Below are 18,726 nucleotides of genomic sequence, written 5' to 3' on the forward strand. Positions count from 1 at the left end.
GAGTGAAAAGATCTCCCCGTTTGAAAATGACGTACGCGAGCAATATCTGTAACAAAGAGAAATGCTTCGCCGAACACTGGAATCGATCATGTACCGATGAATCTGTTTTACACCACCAATACCGTAAACGGTAATAATGCTCACATTGCCGAACAAACGAGGATATACAGCACACATGGCCCGTATGACAAGCTTTTGCTGATAAATTTGTAGAATAGATGTTCTTGGTGTAATACCAAGTGGAGTGGAAATTGCATACGATTGTCTCTCACTCTCGCTCTGCACCTTATCGATTTCGAGTCCAATCCAATGTCATAGCAATGACACTTTGAGCCGTATGACGAATGCAAATCATCGTGTGTACTTCCACGCTCTCACGATCGAACCGTGTGCATTTGTGAGCAGCTAGTTTACTCGTTCGATAGTCGTCATGACGGTGCACCGACTGCACCAAGGCTCAATGCCTCCCTTGACATTCGCTCATTGTGCGTCGTAATCTTCTGACGGACGTATGCGCCAAGGGTCAACCAATCATCTTTTGTTTCCATCATGCCGGAACTGTTTATCGACCGACAGCAGATTGGGAAGGAATTCAAATTGATAAATTAACGAGCAATTAAAGTGACCTCAATTCCATTAGCGTCTATGGTGTGTCTAGTGTGACTGACTGCGCGAATCAAACTATTGAGATAATTTTGCCGGCAGGGTTCGGATTGGTAGAATTTCTTATTCAAATTTTAAACAACAAATTTTTGTTGTGATTCTCTGGTTAGGTAAAACTTTTTTTTTCAATCGCTCACGGTTGGGTTCAGTTATTGAGCAATATTCAAAGAATTTGAGACCATGTTGTGTATTGCAGGAAAAAAAAATTAATTGTTGTTCATTAGGTATTCTACTAACATATTCAACGTTTAACGAATACATGTTCAGTGAAAATTCCCTCACGATGGGGTCTACTATTGAACCTTTGTAGTAATTTTTCCGTGTGAAGTTGAAGTATTATTCTCAAAAATGAAAACATTCAATTCGCGCGTGACAGCTTACTGCCTTTACCGGATAACCACATAAGCCACATGTTCTTTCTAAAAAAAAAAACAAGTTTTCGCATAAATGCTGCAGTGAACTGCAACAGCCATTTTAACTGCTTCTCAGAACACAAACTGAGCAAGTTAAATGGAACAGGTAGAACCAATCTGTTTAGGAAATTGTTTTTAATTTGTTAGGTCAACATTGTTCGTTATTGAATAACAACATCATTCTCGGTAATAAAAAAAACCAAAGCTCCGACTCACCTATTTTCATATTGTAGTGAAACTGACACAGCATGATTCTTGGATGTTGACTCGCCACTGACACGGAACGTGGTTCACAATACCGGAAAGCCATCTTTTTTTTCTATTCTTTATCTATTGAAGAAACAAAATCGTGGTTGTGGTCCAACACGATCAGCATCGTGATACTACCCGGGATGTGGCGTATCTTTGTTGAATCGTTTAAGATCGTTGATTAGCTTTTGCAACGGTTCGTTTGAAACGATTTGATTGTGGTATAGAACCATCATCATTGCGATAGAATGTCTAATTTTGGACAGCATCAGTTTACCGTTTTGCCCAAATCACGAGCGAGCTCTGCAAAGAGGAGAGATCGTTTTGTGATTCGTCATAGGATCCCACACTCGTTTGCTCGCGCACACAATGCTACGATAATTTAATCAAGCTCACATTCCACCATTCCTCTTCGTTGACTCTCTTCGCTTCTTTGAAAATGTAGGCAGTAATCCAAACAAGCAAAAAAAAAGTAACCTATCAATGTCAAGCCTCCGTAACAAGTGCTGCTGAAGATTTCCATCCAACAGGGATGTGAGTAGCAATGCGGAAAAATAAGCGGATGAAATATGCTTACCAGATATCAATCAAGTGGTCATGCTTCAGTGCTCAAGCGACGAAGGAGTTCTTATCAGGGCACGCATGGTGCTACGCGTAAAATTACGTCAAAATAGGTACATCATGCCACCATGGTGGTAGGTGACGTGTAGGTGAACCCATCGCAACACGATAAAGTGTTGTCTGCCGGGACAGACAGACAGACAGACTGATCGAGTCCGTAAACAATAGTACAACTTTGCACAGGTAAACTCAGCTCATTCAGTAAGAACGCAGAGGCTCGAGGGTACTTCTTCCAATGTTTAATGATTTATTATCGTTTTGCTAGCTTCGTTTTTGGTAATGATATGATAAGGAACAAACTTGGCAAGGTTTGCGTAGACGATAATGACAATCGGGAGAAACGAACATTACACATTCCACTTCCGCCATCTCCAAAGATAGACTTCCGGCCATAAGAATGGGGGAAGAACGATATCATCTAACTGTGGAACAAATGCGTGCACGATGATGGTCATTTTTGTGTAAATATGTTTTCAAATCATTAAATTTTTGTTGATAATTATATTTACATAAAACTCCCCGAAATCAGCAAATCATTAAATTTTTATAGCTACTTTTTTTTCTGAAAGCAAACCACATTCTCAACTCGGTAACGGTGTGTACTTAACACTGTCAAGGTGAAAATTTCGCCGATAACCAACGAAGCGCTAAACGGCAAAAGCTAGAAGACACACACCTTCTCCCAGTATCCAGTAGTAGCAGCGCTTTTGATACAGCAGTGGCGTTGTAAAGAAGCGCGTTTTCTTTCAGAACAAAGTGACGGGAAAATGGTGAGCCCAAAGTAAATGTTTTCCGTTTGCTCTTACCGGCGCGCCCGCCGAATCCGAGGTCGAAGATAGCGATACTAAGGCTACACCAACAGAAGTGGCCCGCGGGCTTGTCGAAATGATGACGGTAATAATGGTGTGTATTCGGCACACAAATTACGCCCCTCGTGCATGCGTGTGTCTGTGCGTATTGAAACGTGTGCACCTCTCACGGTATGGCACACATATTTTGGTAAACTTTCGGTTAACCACTAAAAGGTAACTGTCGCTTTCGCCTTACCAGGTGGAAGGTTTGGAAAGCTTTTTTGCCTGCCCGTTTCTTTCCGTTCCACCACCTTTGTGCCTTACATAAAGCACCACCATTTCGGAGCGAGAACTTTCAGTGATATTGTAATGTCCTGCAGAGACAGTACGCCACCTGCGCCTGACATCCGCAACGCGGTTCGCTAGGCATGTATGACTTGCGAATGTGAAAAGTATATGTGGCATGAGTACTTTTTTGTAACTTTCTGTTTACATACACCACCACTCCCCCGTTTGAATTGCCATATTTTGTATTCGGAGCAATATTTGCGTGGAAGCCCATAACGTTGCGTTCCTGGGTCGCAGAACAACGAAAAGTGACAATTCGCCGAACGCAATGCGCAACCGATATGGTCTACTTCGAGTGTGAGTAGGTATAAAACTACCAATCATATCACACTCGAGAAAGCGCATAGTCATTGCCCATCACGATATTCACGTTCGTCCCCCTTGGCAAGCGTCAGATGATTGACGATTTACTGGATGCTAAAGCACAATAGCACGGCCACGGAAACAAATACTCGTCGGATACAGGAAAATCTACTGTCTGCTTTGGGACATTTTTCCACATAACGCAGCATGACAAAATGAGACAAAAGTATCAATGAAAAGAAAAAAAAGATGCTCCATATACCATGCTTTTGCTGTTTAACTCGCGGAATTATGATGTGTGTGCGCTTTTGTCATTTTTTTTTTTTTTTGGTGTCAAACTTCTGGTTAAACTCTTCCAGCTGGGCCACAGTTTTACACTTGTTTCACGGTGGGTGCAAAATGATGGGCTTTTGGTGCAACCACCACCCAATGTACGGGAGCCGTAAATATCGACCATGTCTAAGGGTAATTGACATGCCAGAAAACCGATGCTCGTTACTGGTTATTGATTGTTGTTGGGTACATGCGTCATGGGCGGTGGATGAAGTGGATGAAGAATAGATTAAATTGGGTATCAGGTGTTAAATAAAACTGAAAGCGATCGTTTGGTAATGGTGTTAGAGTTCATGTTCTTTAAAGGTCATGCATTATTATGTGTCAAAGGAGGTGTTATTATTATTCCAAAGCAACCCTTTTTCTTCCTATGATATGAATATGAGTTTTACATTGACTGAATCATTCATAAGCTTCTATGCTAACAATTTAAATTTAAACTATTTAACACATTGAATGATTGAGGTACATTGCTTGTATACATATGTTCTCAACTTTACAGTGAGCTTTCGCTTGTAACTAATGAGCAAAACCTTATACCCTCTAGCCAATCCCCCGGAACGCTAAAGGCACCAAGTGAACCGGTAACAATTACCCACAGGGATGGATCCTTCTTAACATGTTCTGCACCGCTGTCACCGTTTTCAGCAAACACTTGTTGTAATGAAATTAGAAGCAAATGCAATCAAACGAATCGGTCGAAAGCTACTACTACTCATCCTTTAGCCAGCAAAAGCGTACATCAATCCATCTTTAAAAGCTTCCCTTTCTTCCTCGAATCGCTCCTCAAACACAATCCTGCCGAACGAGAAAGTTTCGCTAGTTGCTAGTCGACACGAGGTGGTAAGCTGTGGAGACTAGTTTTAATTAAATAGTGTGCCCGATAGTTAGTCAAACTTCCGAACCAACTCGTACCTTTTCGTATCGTTCTCGAATGCCTGCGCATACAATGATGACACGATGTAAAAGTACATTGGAGGACACCCTGTCCGTGAAAATTAGGACAAAGGAAGCTTATGAATGGGTTATGCTGTTGATTGCTTTTGAAATTGATTCTCAACCCAGATGCGGAAGCTTTCGTGCGATATGTAGTGGTTGTAAGTGCGTTTCGTGGCAGTGTTCATGATACATAAGACATAAATCCGTTTTGGGATACACGGATTCGTTACCAACACGTTCCATTGAATTCGAATTGGATTATATTATTATTCACTCATGCTGTACAAATGCTTAAACGAGCTTTCAATTAAACACTTATTATTCATAAAATGAACCCATCGGAAATTTTTATAAAGTGAAAGATGTGCTTTTTTATCGATAAAAAAGGCTAGGCATAAACGTAAGGCATAACATAAAATGTGGATTTTTATAATAACTGCATCGAAAAAGGATTCTCAATGCTCAAAAGTTTGTCCTTTCGAAACACTTTACCTCTGGATGAAATAACTTCTATATTTGACTGTCACATTCAGGTCAAACGTAGGTAAAATCTCATAAAAAATGGATTTTTAAGAGCTTATTGGTTGACTTCCACGGAAGCTGTAAAATGCAAAAACAAAGTCGCTCCTAGCTACACATAAAACCGATTGCTAATATTTTCTTGATGAATAATGTAAACAAAAAGTATATAGAAACCGAAAAAAAAAACAGTTTTGCACTCGCATAACTTAAACAGCTGTAAAATGTAGGAATCAAAAATAAGTCGTGTGTCCATTTGCTTACCAGAGTCTCAGAACCAATAGAACACAATCCACACCGGGCTTATCCACATCCGCTGTTGTGTATGTATTTGCCGGAAGGAAAGAAATGGCAAAAGTCTGCCCGCTGAACTGAACTTGATCCAAATCCTTGGCTTCCTTAAATCGGCAGTTGCTCTCTGGCCACTCGAACGCGCGAGAGCTCCACCGTCAGAGGCGTATAAAGTTGGCCCGCTGGCTGTACCGGGTTTTCTTTTCCACTTCCTGGAAAACCATGCGCAAAATATTGAATCAACTTTTTCCGCTGAATAATTTATCGATCGATTCATCTTTTTTTTTTTTTTGTTGCCTATTTCATTTTCCCCGGTAAAAGGTGATTCCGTTAGTGGAAGGCGATTAGGAGATGGGGATGGGTTAGCTCCGCTTCGAAAAAAAGGTACAATTGGTGCACCGGAAGGGCGAGTGCGGACCATGGGAAATGGGGATCGAGAGGATCGAAAAATCGAAAAGCTCTAGCCGGAAAACCACCTCGAGCGGTCAAGAAATGCCCGAGCCTGACCTGCCTCGGCAGCTGTAAATGGTTTGCCTGCCAATTGAGGCAGAAAATTTCCCATTTAAACAACTCGACGTACTTATGCGTGCGGCAGAGCTGTGTGAAACAGGGTCTTCCTCTTCCTTCTTCCTGGTGCTGATGGTTTGGCAGGCAAATGGGCGTAGCAACCGGTAAGCAGCACAGCAGTGGATACTGGTATGCTGGTAGCCGGGACACCATTTTCCTAATCCCTCCCCTGTTCAGGCGGTCGTCCTGGCACTGGATCAAACCGTGTCCGAATTGTTTACCTTTCGGGGCGAAGTGTAAAAAATGCATACCGTTTGGCGAGTGCGGTGTTTGCTCCTAAACCAAAAAATATACTCACTGCGACGGACGCTGCTGGTAGGCATTTGCGCGGAAAGACATGCCACAAATTTCTTACGAATTTTGGTGACTTCTATTGAGCTACTGCTCCGAGTACACAGCACAGTCTACGTCTGCCGGATTATTTTTTCCCAGTGCCGTGCATTAGAGTAGTCCGTAGTAGTGTGCGACAAAAATGCGACAGCACGGAGCTTTTGAAAGGAAGGAATGGTGTGGGAAGAGAATGGCCAGGAAAGTTGCGGTACTATTTTGTCCTTTTCGCAAAATTGAATATTTTCTCACCAACAATACCAACGCCGCTAGAATGACGGCGCAGGTAAGTGTGCGTTTGACAGAATTCATCCAGCTTTTGGAAGAACCGTGTCCACCGTAAAATGAAAAGTATGGCTATGGAAAATATGTTTCTCCAACTATTTCATCAGCAACCGAGTGCAGCAACTCAACTTGAACGCGCGAACCTTCGTCGAAGGCAATACGTATATGCATGTTCAACGAAAGGCTGCCCTGTGTTGTTTGTACTGGAAATGCTGAAAATACCTTCCTCTGATGATAAGCTCTCTCTTTCTGCCTCTCTGTATGTCCTGCACCCTTCCTCCACTTACGCACACAGGATGTGCTATGAACGATATTGACCATTTGTCAGAAAATGTGAAGCCCTTTTGCAAACGCATTGAAAGGATGCATTCCTGTACTGGTTGCCCACAAAACCACCCAACATGTAACTATTCACTTTAGAAAATTGAAGCCATACACTGGCAACCATTTCAAAAGGTGTGTACCAAATGAAAGATCTTTCGCCCGTATACGATGTCACTGAACCGTAAAAGAGGCAGATAAGGACACAGAGTTCAAGAGGAAACCTCGTAACAGTTTGCCGATAAACCATCTCTGGCTGTACTGCGGATTTGGAACTTTTTTTTGATACACTGAGAAAGACTTGAAACGCAATTTCTGTAGTTGCCTGTTCCTTGTAAAGTACTGCCAAATTTGGTTCAATTTTGAATTCTATCAATAGTCAAATGTTCCATAAAAAGTACCTCAGCTTATAATGCTTATAATTCGTAGAAAACCAAAAGAATAGAGCTATAAATATCTTAAGAGGTAGACATCAGTCAGCTGTTTTACGTTGCAAGGCTCAGGATTACTGTAATGGTTCATTTATGGCATACTACTGAGCTCGGCTTACTTCCCGAAAGTAAGCCCGAAAGTATGCAATCATTGTATTTTGTTTGGTTGTTAGAGGATCATGGAGTGTGTCTTAAAGAGTAGTTTTTACATCTATTTTTGTCAGCTCCTTGAAGTTTTTGGTGGTTTAGGTTTAGACACAAAATTATTTAAATTATGCTACTGCCTAAGCTACATATTGTATAGCTAGGATTTATTAAATACAACAAATTCAATTTATCAGATGTGTTATTGGATAATTTATTTAGACTTTACTGTTAAACACTACGCAAAAACCAACGAACTGAAATCCTCATAAATCTGATTAACGTTGTGTAACCTATTTTTCGTAGATTTCCGTGTTCACCGAAGCGAACGATTTTTTATTTTGTGAAAATTGCATCATACCTGAGCTTCAAGCTTCAAGTATGATGCCCCATTATTTTGCACACCACAATGATTCCGGCTCCTTCAAACAGAGAGCGGGTTGATAAGTACAGCATAGATTGAGGCTCATCGTTATCCATCAGCAGCCACCATAATAAGCTTCCGGCCTAGCAAGGGATGAAAATGAATTAAAAATTGGCACAAAAACTGTACCACAACATTGCATCGTTGTGCGAAACAAGGGCTGATAATAGAAAAAAAGTTTCCATGCTGCTGTACGCAAAAAAAGGGAGTAGTACGCGAAAAATTTGACCGTACTCGCAAACACTCCCAGTTTTTCTTGCAAACCACGATTCGGCTGTCACAGACGGTGTGCTCGCTCTATGATGTGTGTAGTATGATGATGTTCATAAAAAGACACACGTGGATGATGATGCTGATGGTGTGGCAAGCAAGCCAGCGGGCAAATATACATAGCCATGTGCACAGATGCTCCGAATGTGCATTATTTAATATGCATCACATTAAAATTTTCCCATCCGCACCTTCGCTTCTGGTTGTAATCAAAATAATACGGCTAGGGGAGAAAAACAACTGCTCGCGTGATTCTCACACCCCCTTTGGGGTTGTTTGTACTACCACTGCACACGAGCAGCACGATACACGCCGCGTCGTGTATTAAGGGTTTGGGTTTTGATACATACTACCCGCGAACCTGTACCATCGGATGTGTGGTACACTAGCTCAAGGGCAGTACCGCAAGTTTGTAGGAACAAAGAGTTGCGTTCTTGCCGGGTGGGCACAGTTTGCCTAACAAGACAAGCCCAAATTTCATTGCAGCCTTGGAGAATACAATGCCACCGGTGCAACTGCGGACCGAGGATAAACGGGGAGGAAACCCTTTTTCAAGCTTGAACAAAGTCTAGCACCCCTACAGCCCTACATTTCTTACGTTCGTGGAAACCGCACGTACGCGGGAAAGGCGACCACTATCCCTTCCATGTACACACACATACGCTGCTTGCGATGCAGCCAAAGAACTCCACCAAAAGCTGCAGGTATTATTAAAACTCCGACAACTGGTGTCTTTGCCCGGGGTACAAACGCCCTGCAGGGACTGTGGAAAACAGCAATCCTTTCGCCCAGGTTTATAATGGACTGTGCCTCTGTGCTTCGGACGACGACGATGCGCATTAGCACCCCCGGTAAAGCTATGGTACATCGAGGTCTGTACCAGGTTTGCGGTTGCATCTGCGTAATGTAGTTATGGTTGAAAATTATACAAAATGATAACAACAATGTGGTGCATGTGCTTCTTGTGTGCTCGAGAAGGAAGTGTTTTGATGCCACTTCCTCATTAGAGCATCGTGATATAGGACGTGAAAGCGAAGGATGCAATAGCCTCCAGTGTAGGCAGCCAGCAGCGGAAAGTGTTTTATTTTTATAAGTTTTTAATTTTTTTTCCTCATGCAGACGAGGCGACCGCTTGTATTTGGTTATGTTTAACTGCTGCGTTTGAGGGGAGCTTATTCTACACCACCGTTGGTATTTTGTTCATACTAAAATTTTATTCATTATTATTGTAGTGAAGTCGGTAGAAGGTGCTCTTGCTTGCTGCTAAACTTATATGGTGAAATTCAAACCAATCTTATCTCTAACACTATGTAAATACCTCAAAATTCTTTCCTCCCTTGCATATCTATCGAAATTTCAATCATACCACCATGTTCTGCACATTCCTACACACCATTCCACATTCGTGCCGAGAGGGTAATCCTTAAAAGCTGTTCTGCTGCCGTTCCGAAGCTCTCGTTGTCCATCTGTGCCAAAGAAAATCGTATCAACAGTTTTAAAATCTGTCTGCAAGCGTCTCGGAAAAGAGGGCAAGAGTTAAAAGGGAAATGGGTTTATGACATACTGACAAACAAACGATGCTGTGTGCTGTTCTTGTTAAAATAACAATACATTGGTTCTTCTCGGATGGAGAGAGAGAGCACGTCCCATGCCCGAAGTGTAGTGAAATCTTTCCGGCAGCCTTTAGTTGCTGTTGATAACGTTCTAGTACATACCGAATTCGCATATTGTAAGCTTTCCCACACCACCATCAGCGTAGTGTCTCCGGGTAAACAGCGTAATGCTGTGTTATTAAATTCCTCTACGCACGGAGACTAATGCAACTCAACCCCTTGCGTGCCTGCTAGACACGTACATTTTCGTTCCTTCTCGAGACACTGTATAGACACGCAGCAAGCTCCATCGACATGCTCCGCCATGTGCATGATTGTGTATGCTGCTGTGTACTTTCTGCCCAGCGAAAGCTCGCCCGTTCTGTAATAATATTTTTCCTACCGACGTAAAGCGTGTCGTCTTGTGTCGCCATCTACAGTGGCTTCTTTGAGACGTTCAAGTCATGCACCGGGCGCTCCCGGAGGCGCGATAAAGCTAAGAAAAGCAAAATAGTGCCAAAGTCTAAACCAGAGCACAAAACTTCACATATTTACTCAAGTAGCAGAAGCAACATCCTTCTTCATGTTAGCCTTGCCATGTATCACTTCATTCGGTCTATTGTCGTCGTGGCAAGTAAAAATAAAACCTTTGGAAGCGTGTTTCATGTTTAGTGAAAGGAAACTGTCTCATATGTGCAGCAGGATGCTGCATCCGATTCCCCGAAGTCGGCAGGAGGACGAACGAAAGTAAACTCAGTAAACACACGTGCGCCTCGTGAGGGTTTGCTGCATCGTAATGCATTCACTGCAGTAACACACACACACTCACACTCATTGCGCTGCTTTTCGCGGCTTCCACCATCTTCAAATGGGGGAAAGGATGGGCAAATCAAATGAATAGAAAAGAATGGTTCGTAGCAAAAGCAACGATAACGAGTGCGATAGTGGGAGCGCTTTGAAAGGTGAATGCTCGCCCAGGGAGAAGCAATGGTTGACTGTCTATCTGGCTGTAAAGCGTTGCAATGCCCCACATTATAAGGTACGGCAACATAAGCACAGTTTTCGTTTGCCAGCATTTTCCCACTCTCGGTGAAGCTTTGTATTGCCGAATCTGAATGGGTTAACGGGCTTCTACAGTCACTTCTACCGACAAAGGGGAAAGGAGCCTTTTCTTTCGCAACGTTTTGATGAAAAATAATATCCCTTTTTTTTGCACGTACAGTTGATTGGCGGAATGTGTTAGAATGGTGCTTTATAAAGTTTTATGTGTCTTCTGGGTGGCATCGCGCCAATGTGGGGTACGAAAACTTCCATAAAGATATGAAATTTAACCAAAAAGGTCGAAGAATGTAACTTGATAACACAGTGCCACCCTGCTACATCTGTAGCGCATGATTTGATGTGCCTTCTGCATATAGAATGGTGATAACATGGTGCTGGGATGGGATGGAAAAGTTTTCTGCCGCACACATAAAACAGCAAAAATTAGCTCTACAATCCAATAAAATATTTTATTTTGAAACTTTTTACTATACAGCCCTTAGAAGAATCTGATGGCATGCTCTCGGTTTAATTGAATTTATGGAATTTTCCACTGCTGGTCAAATGGTCGCTCCTTTACATTTGTAGGTTCCACAAGTCAGTCCTTCTTCGTTTCTGCAATTGACATACAAATAAGAAGCTGAAAAATCATACAAAAATCCTCACCAAATGCTTATTATCACCCAGATGGCAGCCACATCGACACGATCTGAACGGCTCTAAAGCGGTACTGTTCACAAATTGTACCCGGCGAGTTTGGTTTGTTTGTCGAGTTTCCGGCGAAACAGTTGAAACTCGCCACTTATTTTCCCTATCAAATTAAATCTTTCTCTGAACTAACATCTCGATTACCTTTGTTATGCGCTTACGTACACCTTCTCCTTTCATCTTCTTCTCATTGCAGGACGAGTAGCACGGCACAACGACGAGCTAACGTCGAAGCATTGCTTCAAGCGCAACAATTGCACCGACCGTACATCTAATCGCTACGAAGAAATACCCCGTGGCATGAAGTAGTGAGGGATAAAAAGTGCTCTCGAAAGGAATTCTTATAGCGTAGGATAAGGTACGGCATCGTGCTGCTGCGAACGATGAAAACGGAAAACATGTTGCCAGTGGCAGAGCAGCACTGGGAAATAGAACAGCAGTCCCGCCGCCATCACCATCGTCGTTGTGTGTTTGTGTAGCTTTTCTAAGAAGTTAGATGTTTTCCCTTCGGTTCGACTAGACCGGTCCGCATCGTATTCCCCGCGATGCACAAACTGACGTGAGGTCTGCAGCTGAATAAATAGAAGGCAAACACAATTTCAATGATAATCATCATCTGATAGTGGAAATAATCGCAAGCAATTTCGACACCGTCGCTGCCTGCAAGCAGCTGTGGTGCCGGAGCTGGTACAATTTTAAGTCACACCACACAGTTGGGGTGACCCCCGTTTCCTTGTGAAGCTTGGGACTACGACTGCTCTATGTGTGCTCCAAGCGCAGTGGAATAAAAAGCGTCCTAATAGTGGATCGTTGTGAGGACGCGTAGTGTGCGGCGGTGAAGTGCAAGATCTCAAAATGTGTACTGGGACAAGCAGCGTAGGCAGGACGAATATGAGTGTGCGGCGGACTGGTGATGACAGAGTGTCACTTTGCACCAAATCTCGGCGGACGGGTCGAAGACGGCCCGGCTCGGTGAGGTATGGTGTGATGTTGGTGCTGTTGTTAGTGCAACTGCAGCTTAGCCTAGCCCAGGGAACGGAGGAGTCCGACTTTACGAAACAGTGCAGCAACTGCAAGTGCAGTTGGAAGAGTGGTCGAAAAAGCGCGGACTGTACGAACCAACGGTTACCCGTAGTGCCGCAGGAGTTGAGCAACGAACTGCAAATCCTCGACCTGTCGCACAATCAAATTGACGAGCTGCCAGCGAAAACGTTCGAGTCGTCACAGCAGACAAATCTACAAAAGCTTTACCTTCGCCACAACGGTATGAAGCGAGTCGATAGGGACGCGTTTCGCAATCTGACCATCTTGATCGAGCTCGATCTAGCTAATAACAATTTGACCGCACTCGAGGCCGGTGTGTTTGACGACCTTACCAAGATACGAGTTATCATCCTAAACAACAATCAGATCGAGCGGATCGACAAAAGTCTCTTCAACGGATTGCAGTACTTAACAAAGGTGCATCTGCGCAGTAATCGGCTGGTGCGGATAGCACTGAACAGCTTCATCAACGTACCGAACCTATCGCAGATCGAGCTCGACTATAACGAGCTACAGGCGCTGCGTAAGGAATCCTTCTCGGGGCTTGAGAAGCTGACGAGCCTATCGCTCACGAACAATCCCTGGAACTGTAGCTGCACATTACGCAGCTTCGCCGAGTACGTCCTGGCGAAGAATTTGTACACCTCGCCGACGGCTTGCAGCGTGCCGAAAGCACTCGCCGGACGCCAGTGGAACGAGATCGAGCTAGATGACTTTGCCTGCCCGCCGAGCATCATCGAGAACCGGATGCAGTTCCCGGGTGTGGGCGAAAATGCAACTTTCATCTGCAAAGTAACCGGGCTGCCATTGCCCAAAATCGATTGGTTGTTCCAGAAGCGTTCGTTCTCGCGGCACGATCAACGGTTGCGCGTTACCGAGGCGGTGCGAACGAACGCTCGCGATCAGAGCGAAGTGCTAGTGTCGGAACTGACGATCGTTGGCGTGCGTCCTTCGGATCGAGGAACGTACGTGTGCAAAGCAACGAACCGGGGTGGAATTGATGAAAGTGAGCAATTTTTCGATCTAAAAGCAGACCCTCACCCAATCACCTCGGCGACACGCTCGAAAGACATCCTACAGATCGTACTGATCGTGGTCGTGCTCATACTACTTCTCGTGGTCATAGCGTGGGTACTACTTTACTGCATCTGCTGCAGAAAGCGTCGGTTTAAGAAAAATTCTACGATGAGTGAAAATGGACTGATGAACACGAAGATGATGGACAAATCGCAGAATGACTCGATCCTGGACAGTGGGTCGGTCATTGTGGAGATGCAAAAGAGTCTGCTGACGGAGGTAAACCCGGTGGAAAAGCCACCGCGTCGGGTTGATATTGATGCAGGGGAAAAGGGACCGGGTAGCGGTGGGCAGAGTGGCGCCGGCGGTGACTACGACGAGAAACACGAAGCCAAACGGACACTGCTGGAAGAGACTGGTTTTGGTGAGTACGGCACGGGAGTTTAGCGAATGAATTTAGCTTTAAGAAACACGTTGGAACCGCTTTTTAGAGCTGTTTTTTATTACAGCTAAATAGTCCTGTTATTGTTGTATGCTTTTCAACGCTTTTTTACGTTTAGAACATGAGCCAGTTTACAGTTTAGTTAATTTTGTGTGTGCTATCGATAGTAAAATGCTAAACTACTCTTGCAGGACTATTTTATTTTGTTGATTTATAACGATTATTTCCACTTAGCGTCTATAAACCTTAAAAAAAATTGTGTATAGACATTAACTATTATCGAATCACCATTGTTTTATAGATCTTGAGACAATGGAATTTTAGGGCCAAGTTGTAATTAAAGCCTTGTTTCGTTCGTTGTCTGTACTGATTATTGTTTGAATTTTTGATTACTTTTCTTTTGCTGTATTACTTTTTTGTTTATTGTGAAGTAGTTGTTCTATTACACATGTTTATAGTATTTTTGTTTTTTTTTTTATTTAACGCTCTCTTAAGTTGCACTCGCTTTGATAGCCAATTGATTGCAAACGCAAAAAAAAGTTCACAAGAGCGTAGCATTCGTTGCTTTCTTCGGTCGTGCCAATCGCCGCCGATTTGGTGCTGCTTTCGATAACCCACTGGAAGCTGGCAAAACTTTTATTTCATAAGATCTTTTTCTCTCCATCTCTCTATTCCCCTCTAATCGTTGCGTTCTTTTCTAGTCGCCCAGGATGAGGAAACAGCTTCGGTGGCGCTGTCGGACACGAACCCGCGCTCTCGTGCCACCTTCGTAGATGACGGTTGCGGGACCAATCTGCCGCCGGACCTGCTAGCATTCCCGGCCCGCTTCCCCCAGTCGCCCTCGATACAGAGCTCGATGTCGAACATCCACGATGGGCGCATCTACGGTAAATCGCCGCTGGCTAGCCCGATTTACCAGACCGGTCCGGGCACGAGCCTGGGTGGGGCCGGATCGGCACAGATGCCGGCCGGTTTCCGCACGCTGCAGCACCCGAAAACGGGTCGCACGATAGCGATTGCGGCAGCCCGTTCCAACTCGCCGTTCACACCGGCACCACTGATCTATCCACCGGTGGCGCTAAAACACCAGGGCTACGTGACAATCCCACGCAAACAGCGTACGCCTAGTTGGACACCCTCGATGAGCTCAGCGGTGACAGCGGAACTACTACCGGCCGGTGGCCATAGTGGAGCAACCAGTCCCACCTCTCCCATCGACATGTCGCTCAGTGTGTGCGAACCGGTATACGACAACCTGGGGCTTCGAACGACCGCCTCCGGCAATTCGACTCTCAAGCTAAACAAAACAGCACACCGGGGGTCGCCGCTTGGGTCGACCGCAGCGGGTACCGCACTCACGTCGACCCCGTTGACAAAGTACAGCATGAAGGACAGGCCGTTGCCGGCTACACCCGGTGGACAGACGGCAACGCCCAACGCCACAATGTTAGGTCACGGCGGCGGTAACTACGAGGCTATACCAGAGGCAATGCCCTACGCGGGACAATCAACGGCCTCTAGCTTGAGCGGGTTCGACCTAGATCAGTCGTCCATCTACGGTCCAGTGATGACGTCGAATCGGAGCAAAATTCCACCAAGGCCACCGCCCAAACCGAAGAAGAAACCACCATCGGTAGGCATCGCGGCACCCGGTGACGATCAACGCTCAACTCCGAGTGGCCAGGTTCCGAGTAGCAGTACCAACAACACCAGCACTAGCCCGCTGGTGGTAGAAGAGGGTGACGACGGTACTGAGGTCTAGTGGGAGCAGAGGCTCACCTTCCGCCACGGGACCAACGAACTCGCTCGCCGTGCAATACCCAACAGGGACACGTGTATTGGGTAGGCCCGTGTTAGTACGGTAGTGCGTGAGTATGAAACCATAATTTAATCCTCTAGCATTAGAAAGATCGACCCACCCGCGGACTCGTTTGTGTAGTGCTAGCCCCGCATATGTTCACCAAACTTAACGATCGAATCGAGTGATGAAGGGCTATTATGCACATACACACGTACGGGAGCGATTGTGGCGAATATAGGTGCAACGCACAGTAAAAAAAAAAGTAGTTTAAACGAACAATGTTATAAGAAACGATAACGATTCCCGGATCCCTCGACAGAGAGAAAGAGTACGAAGGAGACGTGTTCGATAAATTGAAACGGAAATAGCTTTAGCGAGTCAACTAAAATGTATAGTTTTATTGCGATCGTGTTACGTAATGGATAGAGAATTTTTTGAAAGAATAGGGAAAGTTGATGCAGTTCATGCGAAAACTAATGAAGGCAGATTAGCGAAATCATTTTCGATTGTACGGCCTCGTTTAGAGATATTATTATTTTTCTTATAATTTTTCTTTTATCGCTCGTATAATAAGTACACACTCTCACTACGTGTTTGCGTATTAATTTTAGTAAGAAATTGTCTTAGCCGATCGAAGGTTTATCCGTTTAAGATACATCATATGTCGTTTAAGAAATTGGTTTAATGTCACAAGTATGGTTTATTTTTTATCTAAACTAGGGCAAGCGAAAAGGTGATTCACACTTTGAAAATAAAACACAGACATAATATATATATACACACACACACACATACCCACATAAAACATTTCGTTAGGTAGGATAAGTTTATTGGATTGTCGGGGAGTTTAGTGGATTTCAAGCCGAATGAATTTGTTGGAGGCTGTTAGAGTAGAATTTGGAGCGGGTGTAGCATATGAACAGATGACCACCACTCAATGGCGAGAAACGAGCGGAAGAGAGTGAAACGCAGTCAAACTGGCACAAAGGACACATACACCGATTGGAACAACGATCATTTCACTACATGCACACATTTTGTGGCTATCCTTTTTTTGGGAGTATAATTTTTGAAAGCTCCTACCATCGACGATTTAGGATAGTTTTTAGCCATTGTTTGGCCACTATAAATAAAAACAAATGTTCGTAATCCAGCCGGATAATGATTATTTACCGCTTACATGTTTGCTGTTCACCTCAACACCACCATCACTTTTCCTCCCTCGTGTTGTGTGCGTTGGAACCTTTGCTACTTATGATGCTCGGGGTGTTTGTTTTTTCCTTTTCTCGGTACGGTAAAATGCCATCGAGAGAGGGTCACGTGTCGAGGAATAATTAGAATAAATGAGCTGGAAAGGAGAACTCGTGTTTCAAAGAGTTTCACAATATTATGTTTGCTTCCGCTTTTGTTTATTATTCCACCAGCTGTTAAAGCGACACTAACGAACCATTGCGCTTTGGCCGTACCGTGCACCAACTAACGTGGGGAAAAGTAAAGGAAAAAAAAGGAAACAAAATATGCAAAACAAAAAAAAAAAAAGAGTCTGTCTAAAGAGTACCAATTCACTAAAACCGAGCCGGCAAATGCTTCCCGCTTGCCGTAGCATAATCCGGGCAATGAGTAGTGCGCCTTCTGTCGATCGGTATGCGGTGGAGTACCGTTTTTGCTCTTGATTTTAATTACGTGATTACTCGTTGCACTTTAGACAACCAGTTTTGCTGCCACGGTACCGGCCTTTCACCACTTTTCCTCAACTATCATGCCCGGATGTGTGGCGAATGGTGTGATAATGTTTAAAATAAATCTTTCCATTACCATCCGTAGAAACGCTTCTACCTCTCACACCGGTTGCTTGCTTGAGTGAGATGGAATAGTAAAGCATGATACAAAAACAACGTGAAAAAACTGTGCCCTAAAGAGCTCAATGAAAAAAAGCCAACAAAAAATGTAGCTGCATTCTTTCCATTTATTTTTCTTCAAAGTTCTGCTCTCCATTCGTGCGAGCTTTCACTCTCTTTCACATGTTTCTCGAGTGTCATCTGCCGCTGTTTTTTTTTTTCTTTCCTGCAAACTAAGAACCACACCGGTTCCTTACCGGTTTTAATTTCCAAAACGAAACACACTAAATAACAGTGCCAATTGACTGAACGAGAAAAGGAAACGAAAAAAGGATAGTGGGTAGGTGACGGAAAGCAAAAAAAAAAAAAAAATTAAAGAAAGGAACGAAACTAGCGCTAGGAAACCTCTTCATTATGGAAGAGAATAATTGCAAAGGAAACACAGGCACTAAAGTTAGGACAAATTTAATCAGGTACGGCAACAATCCGCAACACACGAGACATGGGATTCTTTTTTTGTTTGCGTAAAACGAACGATCGACGTAGCGTTTCCCAAGGGACGCCAAATAGAAAAGATGTGATGTGTGTGTTTGTTTCGCTGAAGAGGATGTTTTGTAACGCAAGATCATCCTAAAGCGAGAAGCGGGGGAAAAAAGACAAGCTTAATTGAAAGGAGATCGTTAAGCTCGCAACAAACGACAACGATACGGCCTCGTTTTACGCCTAGTTGTACGATAAGAGACTAAAACAAATCGAACGTGTTTGGTGGTGTGATAAGTCCCAACATTACGACACTCGTTATGCATTGCATCGGTTGTAATTTTCTTGCCTTTGTTTATTTTATCATAACTCGCGATTAGTTCATCGGTCACGTGCCTTCCATCGATTTGCGCCAGCTAGTAATCATACACATACACACCCATACACACAGCCCGACGGAACGGTACGGAAGCGCATCTTATTTTGTAGATAGATTTTCAACCAGCTTATATTGTGAGGGATTC

The 18,726-nt window shown here is 43.9% G+C and overlaps 4 protein-coding genes across 5 annotated transcripts in view; 2 read left to right on the top strand and 2 right to left on the bottom strand.

Moving 5' to 3' along the window:
• LOC126557604 (protein arginine N-methyltransferase 1) overlaps positions 1-18,726 on the bottom strand; it is a 724,795-nt gene that overhangs the window by 414,595 nt on the left and 291,474 nt on the right. The window lies entirely within an intron of this gene.
• LOC126558592 (60S acidic ribosomal protein P0) overlaps positions 1-18,726 on the bottom strand; it is a 321,090-nt gene that overhangs the window by 253,696 nt on the left and 48,668 nt on the right. The gene's annotated exons all lie outside the window — the stretch shown is intronic.
• Positions 1-18,726, top strand: part of LOC126558034 (cellular tumor antigen p53-like) — a 444,866-nt gene that overhangs the window by 89,244 nt on the left and 336,896 nt on the right. The gene's annotated exons all lie outside the window — the stretch shown is intronic.
• On the top strand, positions 12,436-15,863 carry LOC126557028 (leucine-rich repeat-containing protein 24). The gene is made up of 2 exons (XM_050212667.1): positions 12,436-14,065; positions 14,785-15,863. The coding sequence occupies exons 1-2, from the start codon at positions 12,436-12,438 to the stop codon at positions 15,843-15,845; spliced, it is 2,691 nt and encodes an 896-aa protein (XP_050068624.1). The 3' UTR covers positions 15,846-15,863.

Source organism: Anopheles maculipalpis, chromosome 2RL (genome assembly GCF_943734695.1).
Source record: "Anopheles maculipalpis chromosome 2RL, idAnoMacuDA_375_x, whole genome shotgun sequence".
Lineage (NCBI taxonomy): Eukaryota > Metazoa > Arthropoda > Insecta > Diptera > Culicidae > Anopheles > Anopheles maculipalpis.

What these genes read in the sequence shown, in the direction of transcription:
- LOC126557028 (XM_050212667.1), top strand. Translation starts at nt 12,436, where the DNA reads ATGTGTACTGGGACAAGCAGCGTAGGCAGGACGAATATGAGTGTGCGG. An exon ending in GCTGGAAGAGACTGGTTTTG is followed by an intron (nt 14,066 to 14,784) that starts GTGAGTACGGCA and finishes GTTCTTTTCTAG; the next exon opens with TCGCCCAGGATGAGGAAACA.